Source organism: Callospermophilus lateralis, chromosome 15, assembly GCF_048772815.1.
Source record: "Callospermophilus lateralis isolate mCalLat2 chromosome 15, mCalLat2.hap1, whole genome shotgun sequence".
Lineage (NCBI taxonomy): Eukaryota > Metazoa > Chordata > Mammalia > Rodentia > Sciuridae > Callospermophilus > Callospermophilus lateralis.
Window position 1 is genome coordinate 53,247,006 of NC_135319.1, and position 18,695 is coordinate 53,265,700.

Genomic DNA, 18,695 nt, shown 5'->3' on the forward strand with positions numbered 1-18,695 from the left:
TTTCCTGTGTTTCTTGGTTCACTTCCTATAGAAATGAGGTTTATCTAGGGTTTTATCTCCTGTCCGAGAGACCCAGTGGCTTTGCCTTAGTTTCTTTGACTTAGATGTGTCCCTTCAGCCTAGGGATAAAGTGATTTCATACTGTTTACCAGTCCTCCTTACTTCACTTCCTGTTTAGCCTCTCACCCCTTCTTCTTGTGTGCCATCGATGGTTTTTGTAAAAATTCCTTATTTCAAAGAAGTTTCTCTTTTCAAATATGTCAACTGCACCCTTCTCAGCATATTTAATTTTAAGTGAGCATATGAGTTAAGATGTTAGAATACTTTAACATGTTGAGTCCAAAGCCTTATTAAATATCATGTTATCTTTATTTTGGGCATTTCCAGATGGATTAAATTATGCCATTAAATGTGAGTATATTATTATATTTTTAGTCTCATTTTTATCTTTCCTTAACAGATGGTTAATAATAAAATGGAGAATTTAAAAGCATGCATAATACTATCTGAGTAGTCAATAGTAACACAAGAGTGAAAAATAAAATGTTGGTTGAACTTCGAAGTCAAATTGAAGTTCTAATACATGATTTCCATGTGATCTTGGACACAGAAGTTAATTTCTCTGAACTTTGATTTCCTCATCCATAAAATAGTTGAAACAATATCTTTTTCATTGCTGGGTGTCACAGGTTTACTTTCTTTAATTTTCGTAAAGTGCTTGTGTTTTATGTAGAGTACATTTTCAAGGGTGATTCTTCATCTGTTATTCTACAACATGTAGAAGTACTTTCTGATAGCATTTTCTGGTCAGTTTGTTCCTAAATAAAACACATGTAAAATATCAAGTATGACCACCTACACTTGATTAACTGAATCAAGTGTGTGTGTGTGTGTGTGTTTGTGTGCATGCATGTGTGTGTGCGCACGCAGAACATAATCCCTGAGTATTGATTTCAAGTTGCTGTTCATCTTTGGTGTTTTCATTTCATTTCGCCGAACACTTGTTCAATACCCTTCCTCTGATTTTCACTTTGAGTTTACACTCTGTGGATATCTGCTACATTTTTGTTAACTTGTGTCAGATGCTTTCTGCTTTGTTTGAATTTAAGGTCAATAGTCACATCCCTCTCACTAGGGAAAGACTATCTATTATCTTCTCTAGCTCACCTATTCTGGCCTGTGTTTTGTATGATTTTTCCAGTGCCCAAGGACATTCAGATTTAGAATACTGTATTTCACTATCCCATCTGGTCCAAGCTAGTGACTTTGATATTGCTACTTCTTTTGACCTGGCATTGTTACCAGAAAATAAGAGTTGGGGGTAAGGGTGTTACGAGAACTCTAGCCAGTTGAATTGCACTGAATGCTTTCCAAAAGAACATATGTTTTCATTGGAAAGATTCAGAAAAATCTGGTATCGTGGATGGCATATGAATTTAGGAATAAGTCTTTGCTTTTTAAGAGGAAGTGTGAAACAGCAGAAAGAACTCTAGATTTAGAAGCAGAACATGTGGGTCCTGGACCTTGTTCTATCCTTAAGACCTGTATCTTAGGCATGTCCCTCCATCTGGTTTATAATTTTCTCTTCCACAACATAAGGTGGTTGGAACAGATACTCCCCATGATATCTTCTGTGTCCATGATTCTGTGTTGGTAGAAAAGGTTTAGATTAGGGGCAAATCTACGCTTGCATTTGGTTTAATTTGGATGCTCTATTTTTTTGTGTTGAAGATATACTATTGCATTGGGGGATTTGCATAGAAAGAGAAATGAAGATGATATCACTGTTATAAGAACTTGACAAAGCTGGGCATGGTGGCACACACTTATAATCCCAGTGGTTGGGGAGGCTGAGACAGGAGGATTGCGAGTTCAAAGCTAGCCTGAGCAAAAAGTAAGGCCCTAAGCGACTCAGTGAGGCCCTCTATCTAAATAAAATAAAAAATAGGGCTGAGGATGTGGATCAGTGGTCAAGTACCCCTGAGTTCAAGTCTTGGTACTCCCTGTTCCCCTCCCCCACAAAAAGGAAAACTCAACCAAGCAAAGAAATTATATCATGTTTTAATACCAAATTATGTGATATAACTTATGTGGCATCACCATTACGTGAATGTTTTTTTAAATTTCAAAAATGGGAGAATGTAGGAGTGCTTTTAAGAAAAGCCACCATCCATGGATCTATTCCTTCTCCAACTTTCTCATCCCTATTCCCTTATTGAGACCCTCTCCCCAACCACACACAGGCAAGTTTACTAAACCCTTTGCATTTGTAATTTTCCTATTTGTTGATTTCATATGATATGGAGCATTGACGTTATAAATAAGTCCCTTACCTTGCTTCCTATCCATTCTGCCTCATCAATACCTGTTTCATCATTATTCTCAGTTGTCCAAGATGGTCTTACTGACACATTTGAATAGAGTCATATAGTTAAGAAATGTGGAATTTTGTGTAAAACTGTGGATGCTGTAGTCACATAATTCTCTTGTTTCTTCCTAAAACATTTTCAGTCTTAAAGTAATGCTTATGTTTGACTGAGCATCCATTTAAACCTACAAGTTTGTGCTTTTTTCTTTCTTTTTTTTTTTTTTGTTTTTTTTTTTAAGGTCAGACCTCACTTTCATCTCTCAGCCTGAGTTGCAGGAGGCTTTTAATATGAAATCACTTTCCATTCAATCCAGGGCTTCCTTCTTGCTGATGAATGTCATGCATAATGAAAGATTATATCCATTTATCCTCAGCAGTAAATCATTTATCACATGAGGGAGATATATTATTGTGAATTCTGATCAAAGCTGCCCACTTCCTTCAACCAGCAGAAACGCTACACCCTGTTCGTTGATTGTTCAATATCCTGGGAGAAACAGGGAAAATTATACTGTTGGATGAGGGTTCAGTAACTCTGGGGGCTTCTAAAATGGCTTTTAAAAACTCATATTTCTGGTAGAACCCCCTATGATCCAGATGTATGAACTGTAAAAGTTTGTGATTCTTTTGCCTTATTCACTTAATTAAATCAGAAAATTGTGGGACTTTTTGCAGCTTGCTCTGTGATGTCTGCAAACCGATCTGTGAATGACACTATGTGGATACTTTGCCCCTTTTCTTAGAGAGACAATAATTATTACGACTTCTTTCTGAAGCATGCTGCCAGTGGTTTTATCAGTTCGTTTACTAATGAGCTCCTTCTCTCCTTTATAATGCCAATCATAGGGATGCTTTTTAAATGGGAATTATCTCCCAGATTTATTTTCTTTTCACTCTTCCTTATCAAGCTGAGTACTGTTTTGCTTCAGGGAATCACCCACACAATTGAGGCAGAGAACAAGGCTGACCTCTTTGATCTCTTGTGGATAGCATACTCTCTCATCCTCTCCTGCCTAGAATGGTGAATTCCAGACAGGACATTGCAGCCCCCGGGATGAGTCTCTTCTTACCTTTGATCATTGGTTTTAGGTTATCCTCGCCCTGTGTTCCACATCTGTGTTTGCCGATTTTCAAAGTCAATAGCTTGTGAGTGCCTCAGTATTAAAATTATCTGGAGCAAAGTCAGATGCAGCATGAAGCAGGAAGAATGGGCTCTTTTTGACTGCTATCTTGCTTGGGCTCTAGGCCAGAAAGCTCTTATGGTTTATTCAGATTTTATGCAAAGTAGTAAATGGTGATCCACACAATCAAACCAGAAATGTGCACTCAACACTGTCAAACAGTGTTATTTCTTTCAGTCATCTTGAGCCTGTCAGTGCTTGGCCATTGAAGAAGTAGGCATTGAAATTTATATTCAACCTTTTGAGACTGTGAGCTCATCAAATGTCTTTCTTTCTTTATAGAAGTTAGTATAATATGTGCCCACGTTCTTATCCTTAAAATTAGAGATTATGAAATTGATCAGAATGGGATATGGTTATTGCAAAATTACTACATATTAAATTTTACCTAGGTGTTCCTGAAGGGAGTTCTTACTTCCTTGATGATTTGTATTCTTTTAGTCCCATACAGATAAGAGTGCCAGATTGAGCAAATAAATACAGGACATTCAGGATACTGAATTCTATTTGAAGTTCAGATAAACACTGCAAACATTTTAATGTAAGTATAGCCCACATATCATAATATTGACACACATCAGAAATATTTATCTGAAGTTCAGTTTTAATGGGTGTCCTGTGTTTTATCTGGCATCAATACACATAGGAGAATTCTGTCCACTGTGGCCCACACAGCAGGTGAACAGTTAACCAAATGCAGGCTGTAAGTTGGCTTGAGAAAATGAAAGTTCAAAGAAATATTAAGAAATAAAGACAAAAGACACAAAAATGGAGCAGCAGCCAGACCCAGTGGGTGATCCAACTCTGGTGGAGACTGGATCTAACAAACAGAATGAAAACCTGCAAGTTTTTTATATAGGTATGATCATTAAAGGGTTTCAGTGTGAAAAACTTTTTGAGGTAAACTGCCCTTCACTTCTACCTCCTGGCAACTGGGATTTGATACCAAGGCTTTTGAACTGGTGAATTTCATGACAAGCACGTAACTTTCCTATCAACAGGAGTCATGTTGCAGATGGGTGTTCCCCTGGCACCCTCGCACCACAGGGTTCCCCAAAGCAGGTCTCACTGTCCAGGTTTTACATAGTTCAAAGCAGTGATTTATTAACTGCTCAAGACAGAATCCACTTCCTGGTCTTTGTTACTCCCACTTGGTAACTGCTATGGACAGAGGAGTTATGGATTGTGTTCATAGTCCATGATATATGAATTGTCACATTCTCCATTAAGACTGTATTAGAAATTAGGGCCTGAAGGAGGCAATAACGGTTAAAGGAGTTTTTAAGGGTGGGGCCTTGATCCTTCAGGAATATAACTATGTAAGAGGAAGGCAGGGAAGATATCTCCACCTGGTGAGGGCACAGCAGATTTTGGCAACCTAGTGATGGCAAAACCACACCAGACAAAGCCCAGGAGAATATGTTGATCTTGGACTTCAATAAATATAAGAAAATAAATGGCTGTTATTTAAGCCACCATCTATGACATTTTGTTAGAGCATGAGGAACTAATACAGTAACTTTGGGATACCCTATTGTGGCTTGCATTTATTTCTCTTGCTGAGCTGGGAGCCAATGAGTGTGGTCATTACCTTTGTGGATTGCATTAATTAGGCTTATATTTCTGAGCAAGTGGAGACAAGTGAGAGTCTGACAGTGGCTGAACCTGAGCAACAAAGTTTGCAATGAAAAAAATTATAGGAGGTGGATCTGACAATGAATCCTGGTGTACTATTGGCTGAGAAATATGAAAGGCACTCCTAAGAACTTTTAATTAACTAGAGAAACAGAGAGGAGAGCCCGACTCTCCTCAGACTTTGCTGTTAGGACCTAAATTATCTACCACAATTGTCTGATTATTAGAAGTATTTACAAGAAATAAAGGTGGTGAGGGTGTGTTTGTATATGCATGCACAGGTGCACAAAGCACACCTTAAATCAAGATCTAGTCACCCCATTGGGAGCTGAGCATCTGAGCTCTTTGAGAGATTGTCCATAGGCCTCCATCACCCATCTAGGTGACAGAACTGGAGTTTATCCTAAATCCAGAGGACAAGCTTTACTTGTGTCATAATAGATCTTGTGTATACTAGGAAATTAGTATTAAGGAATTTTCTCAAATTGACATGAAACAAAGTTCCATCCAGTGTCATTGTTACTCCCTAAGACTTCTGTTCTTCATTAATTTAATTATTATTTCATGATCTTTGATATTCCCATTATGAAGACTTCCCTCCAAGGGGCCACCCTGTTTTATTTTATCATCTTAGACCAATAATAGGTTATTTTTACTTCAGATGTGGTAAAATCAAACTATAGAGGATGGGTTATTCAGCCCACATTACTGCTCTTAATAATATCACTCTGCATGCTAAATTGTGTAGTACCTTCATTCTAGTTATGTACTTTTATTTTGTGAATAAGGTGGTGAGGTTGAAATACAGCTTCTGGGCAAGTAGGGGCAAAAATTGTTGAAGGTGAAAAGGTTGATTCAGACAGATTAAGAACTCCTGAGCCACTGATTCTCCAAGAATGAAAGTGCCATAAAGTGGAGTCAAATAACTGTATATGAATGGGCTGTTGGCTCCTGGTACTGAAGCTGACCAGCAGAGTATGCAGGTAGCCAAGGGACACAGGCCCTGATCCTCTATGCATGGTTGATACAACCTTATGGCTGAGTAAACACATATTTGTTATTGTATTTGTTTAACTTCTCAATCTTGGCATTGTTCTCCTTTCTTCATGGCTCAGATAAGAGATGAATGCAGCATACCTCCTGGATCTGAGCAGAGGATTTCAAATTCACACCTCAGATCATAGCAGTATAACGATAATTGGCTTCCCTCTATTTTTGAATCCAAACTTTGCTAAAGGGATAAGTTTTTAAACACATTCATACTCTGAAGATTTCAGACAGAACTCTGTTAGCAAGAATCTCAGAGTGACATTATGAGTCCCAGTTGCATCAACCTGGCATTTGTGATATACTTTAAAGCAATTGATAACACATTGGAAAATCTCCATCTAGAAGGCAACTGCTACTCTGCACTTTTCAATAATCCAATCCCAGATTCTTCCTTTTATGGTTGAAAGGATTGTGGAAAGGCTGTACCCAGTCTGTAGGTAATTTTAATATCAGTTGGTTAGCTTAAAGATTTTTCTGTCTCAATTAGTCCTCCTTTTTAAATAATACCACTTAATTAAACTCTCAATTCAGTTAAAAAAAAAAAAAAAGCCTACACTTTAATCAGTGTCACAATATTCTCCATAGTTAAATCTAGATTTCAGATTCAGTGATGACTGGGCAGAGAGGGAATTTCTTATAACATCATTCATATCTTTGAGCCAAAAACTCTACGCTGCAGATCTTTAGCTAGAAAAGTTTCTTATCTACCCAACACACATTTTGCATCCACAAAGGCCTGGTTTGAAATTCTAGTTCCTATACTCCCCATCTTCTTAATGCTGGGCAGTTCACTTGGCCTTGATGTGAATCCATGCATTGTTTTTGTTTTTGGTTACTTGGTTTTGGCTTTTTGTTTTTAAATTAAGCTATCATCAAGAAATGTCATTAACCTCTAACCTACATTCTCCCAATGTCCAAATCTCCACCTCCATTCCAGCTTTTGGTAATCATGATTCTACTTTTCCTATGAGTTGAAAGATTTCTTTTAGATTCCACATGCAGGCAAGATCATATACTGTTTCTTTCTGTACCCAACTTGCTTCACTTAATACAATGTACTCCTGGTTCACGTATGTTATTGCAAATGAAAGATTTCATTCTTTTTTTGTGGTAGATAATATTCAATTGTGTACATAACCCATGTTTTCTTTATTCATTCATCCACTGATAGATATCTACATTGATTCTATATCTTGGCTAATAGCAAAGATATTGAATGAGAAATGAGCAGAGAAATACAGATATGTCTTTGACATATTGGTTGCATATTATTTTAATATTTATCCAAAGTATGTAGTGGGATAGCTTTATTATTTGGTAGTTTTATTTTCATTTTTTTTTGAGAAACCGCCATATTGTCTTGTGTAATTGCTATACTAATTTACATTCCCACCTATAATGTACAGAAAGAATAAACATATTGCATAATATTATAAGTATAGTTTATAACAATCCACTGCATACTTACAAATTGATAAGAGAATGAATTTTAAATGATTTTATTACAGAAAAATGTATACTTACGGTAAATATATGATGTATGCACATGCTAATTAGCTTGATTATTCCACAGTGTATACATAGTTCAAAACACCATGTTGAAAATTGTAACTATATACATAGGTGTATATGTATATATAATTTGTATTCGTCAATTAGAGAAAGAGTGCATTATAATTCTTTAGTAACAATTCTCCTTGAGAATTTTCAATACATCGTTGATGAATACTTTTTTAATCAATATAAAGTTCAAGAAGTTTGACTGTAAGTCAGTGACCAGAATCTATAACGTTGTAGCTTAACATTTCAAACTCGGATAATAATTTACAAATCTAGTCTTTAATTTTAAAAAATAAATTGTGATTTCACCTCATGATATTTGGACTGTACTTTACAGTACTTTGTTGGAAAAAAGATGGCATGTATGGCAATGTATATACCTGGAGGATTCCCATAGAGTATCAGAAGGTATCATAGGTGAATCAAGGGATTTAATGTTATCCCTGTTGAGTTTGCTCATGAGTTAAATACTTGCTGGGTGATCTTGAAGGGAGATAACTTATTCAGTTTCTGTGTCCTTATTTAAAAAATGAGGATGATTCAAATTTAAAGGATATTGCAAACTAACATTTATTGAATACTTACAATGAACTACAAGTATTTTATTATTTCTAATTATTCTAAAATATAGCTATTCTTATGATCTCTATTTTACACATGAGGAAAAGAAGTTATAGATACACTATGCCGCAATCTGGCTGGGCACAAATCACGAGCCACTGAAGCAGGAACAAACTTTATTTCTGAACTCCACCAGCACACTCCACACACGCTCCCAGGAAAAATGCCCAATGCCACACCACGGGGTTCCTCCTGGGACACACTCCACCAACAGGAAGTCCCTCCTCCGGAATTCCCTCCTACCACACTTCCCCAACCAATGGGAACTCTCAGGGAGAGCTCCAAAGGCCTAGGCAGCAGCAGGGGTCTGATCTCCAATTGAATGCACATCTTAACATAATCATTATCATCTCAATGGCTTGCTGGGGTCACCTTTCAACCAAAAATGCCATGCTGTCATTCCTACTTGGCTATGGCTCTCAGCAACACTAAGCAACCAGTAGACAGTAAATCTGAAATTTAAAATTAGGCAGTGCTGCAAACCACAGTGCCTCTAAAATGTTATGTTTCATTGTCTGATGATTTTTTTCATTTTCTCCAACCAAGTATTGACACTGAGGCCAGGCAGGATTTGCAAAACAGGGAAGAATACCTGGACGGGCTTTTCCTTTCTCAAATCAACACTTAATACACCCCTTAAAATCATCAGGCTTATACATTACTTACTAAGTACTGTTTCCTGTAACATTCAAAAGGAAAGGCCACTTTTTCCTCAGGATAGAGTTTCTCTAGTTAGGAAGCTAACCATACAGTTTATCTGCCATCATTTCCCTCAGGACACTAATTGATAGCTGCTATTTAAAATTGTATGTCTAAAATCAAGGTCAAAGAAGAAAGCATGTACACTTCATGGAGAATTTTTTTTGCAGAGACCAGGTATGACACAGGAATTGAAACAAGCATTTGAACAGATTTGTATCCTTCATATATTTCCTCCTGCCTCTTATCATATGTATTTTATTTGGGTTGAAACTACAAAAGTATTCAATAATTTATCTAAAGTACATCCATACAATCACTAAGTAATCCTCTTAGTTATTGGCAAGTGGTGATAACACCTTGCGCTGCTCATGAGTAAATGACCAGAAAACTAATAGATGAGGAGTAAGAGAATAATACAGTTTATTCAGTGAAACAGGTTTTATGTACTTCTATTTTGTTTTCCTACCAGGAGAAATTGAAGAATAATCTGAAGTATGGGGAGCTTATTAATAATGATTGAGAGACCTTTGATTTTCACTCATAGTCTTAATATGATTAGCCCTAAATGATTCATGAAATGGACTTCAAAAAATAAACTGGCATATGAGAATTAGAAGAGAAGAGTAGGGAATGGTGGGAAATCAGCAGCATGGGCTGCCTGCCACGGTCAAATCACTTTCATATAGCCAACGAATGGAGATTTCTGGGGAAACATGAGCATGTGGCCTGATCATTTTTAAGTCTCTCCCTTGAGGTCTTCCTCATGAGGCCAGGTGATATGTTGCTGCTTCTGCTTCACCACACCAGATAAAACGAGAATTGAATTCCAGCCAAAGATGATGCATTTTGTATTTTCTCATCTTGGACACTATTATTCTCATCTACTCTTTTGCTCAGGATTGCCTTTTAAAAGTTTTCACTGAAGCCAACCACTCTGCTTTTCCTTGGGGACATTATAGAAGAGGAAAAATAATCGAATGGGATGCTTTTTATTTCAGACACAGCTGGACAAGTGAGGGCAAAGTGGGAATGATGTAAGGAGTCAAAAACTGATGTCTGCATTTGAAACTACATGTTGGCCCTGTTCCTTCAGAAAGGAGCGCCTTCCCTGTCTGCAACTTGACCCCAGGGTTCATCAAGAGAAGAACTTTTTCTGTTGCTTACACTGGCTTTGAGAGTCTCCAGCCCTCTCCCCAAACCCTCTCTTTCATTGCTAGAGACCAATCGTGTATTTTGTGGTAACCCTCTCATAGTTGCCCTACAACCTCTCACTGGTCCTACTCTGCTTATGGGTATTGTAGCCTCAATGATTCCTTCCCTCCCTGTTGCCTTTTAAATTTGGAAATGTAAAAAACACAGCATTTTTAAGAATTTACTGGTTTGCAAAGGAATAACTCCTTCACCTGAGAGAAAACACAGAGGATCTGTAGCTAATTCTTTGCAGAGAAAAATGCCTCAGTTCTCAATTACTTGTGGTTATTTCACCATTGATAATAGTTCTCCTAACTTTATTATTATTTTTTTTAATGCCATACAAGGGAATGAACCCAAGGCCTCTCATGTTAGGCAAGCAAGCACTGTACCACCAAGCTACATCCTGAGCCCTCTCTCTGTTTGTCAATCCTGGCTGTTTCCTGTCTTGAGCATGCTCCTTTGCCTTGTAGTTGTAGAATCAAAACTTACTTGTAAAACAAATGAACTGCATCGTAACTTTTAATATGGTTGCTATAATTCAAGGATTCTTCAGAGGGGTGGAAAGAAACCCAGAAAACAGTAGATGAATTCAGTAGAGTCTTAAAAGCAAGACCCAGTAGAGAAATAATAGAACATTAGCCTAGATCAGGCCAAACATGTACTTAGAAGAACACAAGCATTTACCAGTAATGATTGCATGTGTACTTATTGTTATTAATTCTGTCATGCTTTAGATCTTTCTAGGACATAAATTCCTCTTAATTTACACTTGTGTCTTTCAAAGGGGGAAAAATAGCAAAAATATTCTCACCACCACCCAAACTAACAAAAATAAAACAAGCAATGCAGTGATATATCTCAAAAGATGTGCTTATCACACTGCAGGAAGGTCTGCCAAATGCAATTATTCAATGGAAGTACATTTGAAGATTATTTTTTCTTTCACATCTTCTCTTTAGTACTGTCATAAATTCAATCTTTTTCATTGGCCTTGCCTGCTACCAACATTCTATCTTCACATTTGGATGAGTCTGAACTTATCAAGGTGATATATGGTGTGGTTTTTAAATGGGAATTTTAACATGTTGTTCTTCAAACCTGGTACCAATTAACAGTGACTCCTGCCTCCTTCATAAAGGAGCAGGGTTTGCTGCATATCTGGCCACACAGCTCCTGGTGGGCTTCTTAGCCTGCACAAGGCTGTGGCAATATCCTCATGCTTTATTATCTGCAGCCCACAGGTACAAAGACAGCAGGAGTATACTTGCTGATACCCCATAAGTCCTGAACACTTGGGTTGGCCTCATACACTTTAAATCATTTAAGACTGGAAAAATTTCAAACATATTTCCTTATTTTATTTCCCATGCACAAATGGAACAATGCATTCCAAGCAAAGAAACTTTAAAAAGCAAAACAAAACAAATGCAGTACCTCTTCTTAAAAGCTACCATTCCCCAAGGGGTACCATTTCATATTAAATAAAGACACAAAGATTAAGGGTCCTTAAAATCTCCCACATGTGTTAAAAATAAAATCTCCAGAAAATGAGTGCACACAATAATGTATACCCAGGACATAACTCACCATCATGAGAAAATGAAAAAGTTCTGTGTTACAGGTAATTCTCAATAGTATGCTGTACCAAGATCAGGGCAGCTTCCAGGGAATAGAATTTTTTTTTTTTTTCATCTCAAATGTGTTTTAGTCCTAAGTATTCTCTAACTTTCTACCATTACAAAACCAGAATCATGTTTCCCGTTTTCAAGTACAATAAATACATATTTAAGAAATATCATGAGACTATCTTTCTGCATAAACAATCATTTTTGATAGCATATGAGGATTCTGAGATATCCATGTCAGAGGTCTTTGTTCTTAGCCTATGAGGAAAATTGCCAAATACACTTCAGAGTGCCAGGCTTTAAAAGATGCTGTGGAGAGCCTGCCTGATTATCTGAATTCCAATTTGGCTCACAATGAAAGGTAGAGACATTGCCTAGGTGCCTTTCAATATTGCTGCTCTGGTTGCAGTAAACCTCGCCTAATAGTTTATTACACTGAGAAAACAAAGCATATTCTAAGGAAAGAACCCATGGCCGTCATCTTTGAATTTTTTTTCTTTTTTTTTTTTTTTTATCAATTTCATAGATTTTTAACAACCAGAGGATTGTTTTTTAAATCTGATTTTTATGCCAGCGGCACAATTTCCTTCTCAGTAAGTAGGACAGATTCATCCCACAAGCGACAATGGATGCTTCCCTGCTTAACTCAAGCATGACAGATTAAGCTTCAAACAGACCAGTAAATGCCACCTTCCCACTTAAGGAGACTGTTCAGAGGAGGCGTTGGGGCCTGCACTACATTTGTTCCTTAACTGCCAGCTGATGTGCTATTGCTGTCTGAGGCAGCCAAGCAGCCCTGAATGAGCAAGCTATGGCCTGAGGTGTCATACCTTATTGTGAGTGCTTCCAGGCAAATTCTTGGCATTTAAATTGTGCCCACCTCAGGAGGGTTGCCTTGTATATGGCATAAAGCTGCCACTTGCAATGTTTGTTCAATATCAAAGAGAATAGGAGAGAAAAACCTGAGCTTATAGATGACTATCAGACTTTGCCAGATGAAATGCTGATATTTTCTGACAAAGAGGTTTAGGTGACACTGATGGGAAAAATAGCTAAGAAATAAATTAAAAACGGCAAAATTAGCAAATGAAAAAACTAATAAAACACTAGGAAATGGAAAATGTAGTAGCCAAAATGGGTGATGTGTGATATAAGAAAATGCTTTTTTATAAGGAAGATGGCAATTGCAATATGTTTTTGAATGCATGTTGGAGACAAGTGTGTTACATTAAAAAAAGGGGGGAATCCCTACCTCCAGAATTATAATATGGAGATAACTATTATGTGTATCACTGAGAAGAACATCTTAAAATCCTATTCAATTTGTCCCTTAGTATTGCATATATAACTATAAAAGAAACCTGTATTTTCTTTTTTACCTTTTTGCACAAAAATGAAATCTAGAACATTCCTGTTGGTGTCAGAAACAAACTGAATCAGATAATGCAAAAGCATGAATATACTGTTCTCACCATTATGTACTTCATGGCTATTTTACTTATTTATAAACCCTTGCATATATTTATAATTTATCCCTTTTCCTCAGGTGCAAAGAAGGCTACCAAGGAGTCCGTTGTGATCAATTTCTGCCGAAAACTGACTCCATCTTATCGGATCCAAGTAGGTCAAGCATCTTTCTTCTCTCTAATGTAATATATAGTTAGCCCTTCCTTGAAGCAATGGTTGTTAACTCTGCTAAAGCTTGTATTTCACCCTGTGTCTCTGAAAGCTGCCAAGGACAGAGAATGGAAACAAATGTCAGTATTCAAAGCATGCTTCCAGCTCACTTGGTCCAGGTCTTCCCTAGTGGGGCTTTTCCTCTGGATTCGACACCTCCTCTAATCTCAGATGGGAATTAACTCCCAGCAGACCCTGCTGCCTTAGCTCTCAGCTCTCACTCCAAATCACCCAGTTCCAAAGTTAGGAATATAGAATAATGAACACAGTTGTTCACCCAAAAGATGTACCTTACTGAATTAAGAAATTGTGCATCAAAAAATGTATAAGTTTCAAACAAACTTTTAAAACACTGTTCTGATCTATCTATATCTATTTGCATATAAGTAGTTTCTTTGCTAACAATGAATTACATTTTCCTTCATTCACAAAAGAAGACAATTTGCCATTAAGAAATATTATTGATCATTAGTTTCTATTTCTGTATGGATTTAGAAATACCTTCCTATATTAAAATGCCCAGTTCTGGTTAAATGTCAAATCTTTATTTTATCTATAAGTAGTTTTCTGCTCTTTCAATGGCTGCTACAATTGAATCACTACTAAAGAAAGGGGATTTTTATTGAACAACAATTTAGTTCAGTGAGGATAATGAGAGACATTTCCGAATCCTAGAGGCAATGTTATGTTTTTCGGAATATTAACCATGTATAACACGGATTTTCGCAAAATATTTTGTATTGACTATAGACAGAGGTTGTCCTGCTGGTTTGAATGGATTTTGTGGCATAACAAACATGTCTAGCTATCTTTCAAAATCTTCTCAAAATGTATTTTCATCCTCCGCTCCTAATTTCCAGCTACATGTCCTGAGATGAATGCAGATTTCCTAAAATAAGAGAAGTTTTTGTTTACTTTGATTTAAATGAGTTTTATTCTGACAAAGTAGCCTGTGATGCAGTAATTAGCACTCTTATTTGCAAATGTAACTCTCCTTGGAAAGTGAAGGTTGAAAAGCCAGCTACCAGCACAGCCATGAATACCTATATTCTCTGAAATGTAGGGCAGTGTTCTCTAGGAATTACCGAAATACCATGGTCTTATGGGACTATGTTTCCTCTTATTTATCATGTAATTGTGGCTGCTTATTAAGGTAGTTTCTGAAAAGCTATTCTTGGTTTGTGGTTATAGACATATTCGGAATATTAGAATAGCGTGCAAAATGGGTGTGGCGATTCTTCCTTTTTTTTTTCTTTTTTTAGAAAGAAAATTCCCTAATACATCTAGTTTTCTATTGTTTTTCATTCTCATAGCTTCCTTTCCCATTTCTCTTTTCCATCTTTCCCTTTCTTCACTATTTTCTTTCCTTCCTCCTTCCCTCCCTCCTCCTTTCTGCCTCCTTTTTCTTTCTTTTGCATGTAACTGAGAAATGTCTATAGAGTATAGAATACTTGGCTTTGCATGTGATACAAAGTAGGTAAAATAACTTCCTTAAATTTTGAATCAAATTTTGCTATCCGATTAGATATCATAATCCATCAGAGCAAAAAAGCAAAGATGAAACCTTCCACTAATGACTGTGTACTCCTCAGAGAAGGATGATCTTCCTGTCACAGTGACTATTTTTACTTGCATATCATTTATTTATTTATTTAGTTCTGTGATACTTCTAATTGTGAAAACATGGGATATTCTAAATAGCAATAACCAGAAACTTTAAGTAAAATATCATATCACATATATTGCCTGCTGTATTAATTTGACATTTTAATGACAGCTATATGAAATATTTCTATTAATTGAAACCACAAAATAGAAAATAATTTTTATAAAATCAAAAAAGGAAGATCCTATTTTCAAAGGTAAAACAGAAATATGCTGAAATGCTCCAAGGGGACTTTTAGTATTTGGGTTACAGAATTATATAAAGTTATTTTTCTTTTACTCCTGTTTTCTGAAAAAAGGCTTATGATGATATGAGGCAAAATGCCAGGATTTCTTGAAATAGAAAAGCAAATAAGCATTAAGAATCTATGGACGAGTCCTGGAGACACAGTTTAAATGGGAAAAAAATATTATATCTTCCATTCATGCATGTATACATTGATTTATTTTTGAAATCATTAATTTATTTTATCAATGTTTTCTGAGCAGCTACTAATGAATAAGAGTCTATTAATTCAAAATTATGCAAATATGACTTAGTCTCTGAGTTTCCCATAGACTAGTGACACAACACACAGGTGTGAATCTGGTGTAACATTTACCCCAATGTGACCTTGGCAGATTTATTTGGCTCCCAAGCCTCAGGCAGTGGCAATAATGGTATCTCTAAGCATCTGTCCCAGAGATCCACAGGGTCATTTCTGGATGAATCTTATCTCACCCATAATTACTATGTGTGTTTAAATGTCCTGGGTACCAGATACTGTGCCAAAGGGTTTTTACCTGGATCATTTCAGTAAATCTTCCGAGTCACAGGCCAGCAGGGCATATAGTACAAATTGCCCACGTTTTGTAGATGAGGAAATTAAACCTCAGAGATGCTAAATAAACTTGCTTAAGGTCACACAACTAGTTAATAAAATACTGGAGTCTTACTTCTCTTCCAAATGACTCCAGGGCGGCCTGCACTCCCAACTGCAGTGTTCTTTCCTCCTCTCCCAGAACCCTCCCCCCTTCAGTAATTTTCAACAGGACATTTATCACTCTAAATTTCATTGACTGAAACTCAATGACCTGCGGCAAACATCATTCTAAGGAACAATATTTGCACAATTTTCATATCTTAATGCAGCAACTTGAGCTTCCATAGAGATTTAAATCCCTAATGAAATTTTCTTGTCAAAATTCTTGCTGAAGGATTGTTTAATTTGCTGCTCATGATATATTGGGAATGACTTTATGCTCAGGAAATATGCTTCCCTCTAATACTTCCATTTTTTTCTCCTCTGTTCCCTTTCTTCCCTCCATCTCTTCTTCCTTTTTCTCCTCTCTCAGTATTTGCCCAATGCCTGCTTCAAGTCACTGAAATCCCAATAACAAGGGTTTAGATGCCTGTGCTCTTCTTTCTCCCTCAGACGCTGTACAGTGGGTCATAAACAAGTACCTTGATGATAAATCTTTAAAATATAATATTACATATATTACAAGATAATATAATATTACATATATTTGGGAAATGATACAAAGGAGTTACTCTGAGAGGTTCAATGGCTGCTATCACAAGTGTCGTATAATCCCTGGCTGGGTCTTGACAAGTGCTATTCCAAAAACTCACCCATTTTACCTCTCCCCAGAGAACCTGTAAGATTATTCCAGTCTATTAAACATGTACACGACAATGAAACTTTATAAGTTATATGTATTAGATACTTTTTTTGAAAAGTATATAACTTATAAAGGTTTTTTTTTTTTTCAAAAAAAGTATCTACTGCATATAACTGTCAGCTTAATCAGACCCTCCAGTGAATTCAATGAATTGCAACTCAACATTCAGATGACACCTTTGACTAATAAGTAGGGATTCTTGTGAAAGTTAGGAAAAGTAATAAAGCAGAATGTACTCTTGTCAAGGACGAGAGGATGTGACCTTCTGTGTAGGAGTCAGCACCAACTGATGAAGCGATCCTGAAGGGCATATTTTACCCTGCCTCCTGCAACTTCTGTACCTGCCCATGAATAGCTGCATTCAGATTCTAAGAAATCCTCAATCTTCTTTTTCTTTATAATGTAATTGTTGCTTCCCACAAAACTTTGATCAACCTATTGACTCCTGCCCCTGTTTCTCTTCCTGTTCACCTATACCCATTCAGGTCAGGTAACCTCCACCACCTTGACATGCAGCTAGACAGGGGCAGAGAGCAGTGGGCTAGCTACAGATTCAGGCACGTTTGTTTCTTTCATGTGTGCATGCCACTCTGAGTTCTCCTTGAGATGCTAACCAGTGAGATCCTGAGAGGGGGCTCCCGGAACTAGATTCAGAGCAGAATCAGAGGCTGGGGTGAGATAGAGAAGATGCCCTTCAGAAGTGAGTGTTCTCCTTCTCCACACACATCTAGAGGCAGCCATTCCAGATCTTCCTGTGCCTTTCCCTCTCCATCAGCATGCTATGCCCCATGGCTGTGGCAGCAGGCAGTAGGTCTGTGCATCCAAGCTTTAGCGTGAAGCTGGTATAACTTAAACTCTCAGAGTCATCTATTCTCCATGGAAGAATAGAGACACCTCCCAGCATCAGTCCCTATATGCTGATAGGCTTTCATCTGCAGTTGCTTTGGCTCTCAGAACCCAGGTTCTACTTTCAGAATACCATAGAAGATGTGAGAATCCTGGTGTGAATGTGGTTCAGAAGAAGACTAATGAAAAAAAAATGGTCTCAGGTTAGACTTCCATCATCACCCCAAACTCAAATTGTGTGCCTCAACTTCCTAGTAAATAATCACTTCAGGAGTCCAAAATTAGACCTGCCTGAGTCTAGTCCAAGAGAGAGCACAGTTAACAGGGCTCCTATTCTGAATGGTCTGCAGGGACAACGAACTCAGGCCAGAGCTCCATCTCTTTTCCCATGTACCAGGACACCCACAGGATTATCAGCCACCAGTGTCTAAATCCTCAGTTTCAGGGCACAGGGGGAGCTCCTTTGGCATATCTAGCACAGTGAGGGAGAAGAGAATATGAGAACAGCTTGGAAAAGCCAGTGTGGGAACGGGAGGACTGACTGGGTGTTTACTACATAGACACAGGACGTGTTCCTGGAAGGGTCTTAACAGGAAGCTTCCTCCACAAAAGATCCTTACTATCCTCTTGCCCCTCTCAGTGTTTGTGATCCATAGAGACATATGTTCTGTTGGTCAGCAATGAAACAGGGTATAATCAATGTGGTCTGAATTGGGGGTCAGAGTCTTTTTCTTTTCTTTTCTTTTTTTTTTTTGATTTTTTTTTATTATTAGTTGTTCAAAACATTTCAAAGCTCTTGACATATCATATTTCATACATTCGATTCAAGCAGATTATGAACTCCCATTTTTACCCCGTATACAGATTGCAGATTCATATCGGTTCCACATCCACTTTTTTACATAC

At 37.3% G+C, this 18,695-nt stretch overlaps 1 protein-coding gene across 7 annotated transcripts in view; it reads left to right on the top strand.

Moving 5' to 3' along the window:
• Nrg3 (neuregulin 3) overlaps nt 1-18,695 on the top strand; it is a 1,011,712-nt gene that overhangs the window by 761,601 nt on the left and 231,416 nt on the right. For all 7 annotated transcript variants that reach the window (XM_076834824.1, XM_076834821.1, XM_076834825.1 and 4 more), the window contains exon 3: nt 13,483-13,556. In XM_076834824.1, coding sequence (XP_076690939.1) covers nt 13,483-13,556 — 74 coding nt within the window. The remainder of the gene's footprint in view (nt 1-13,482; nt 13,557-18,695) is intronic.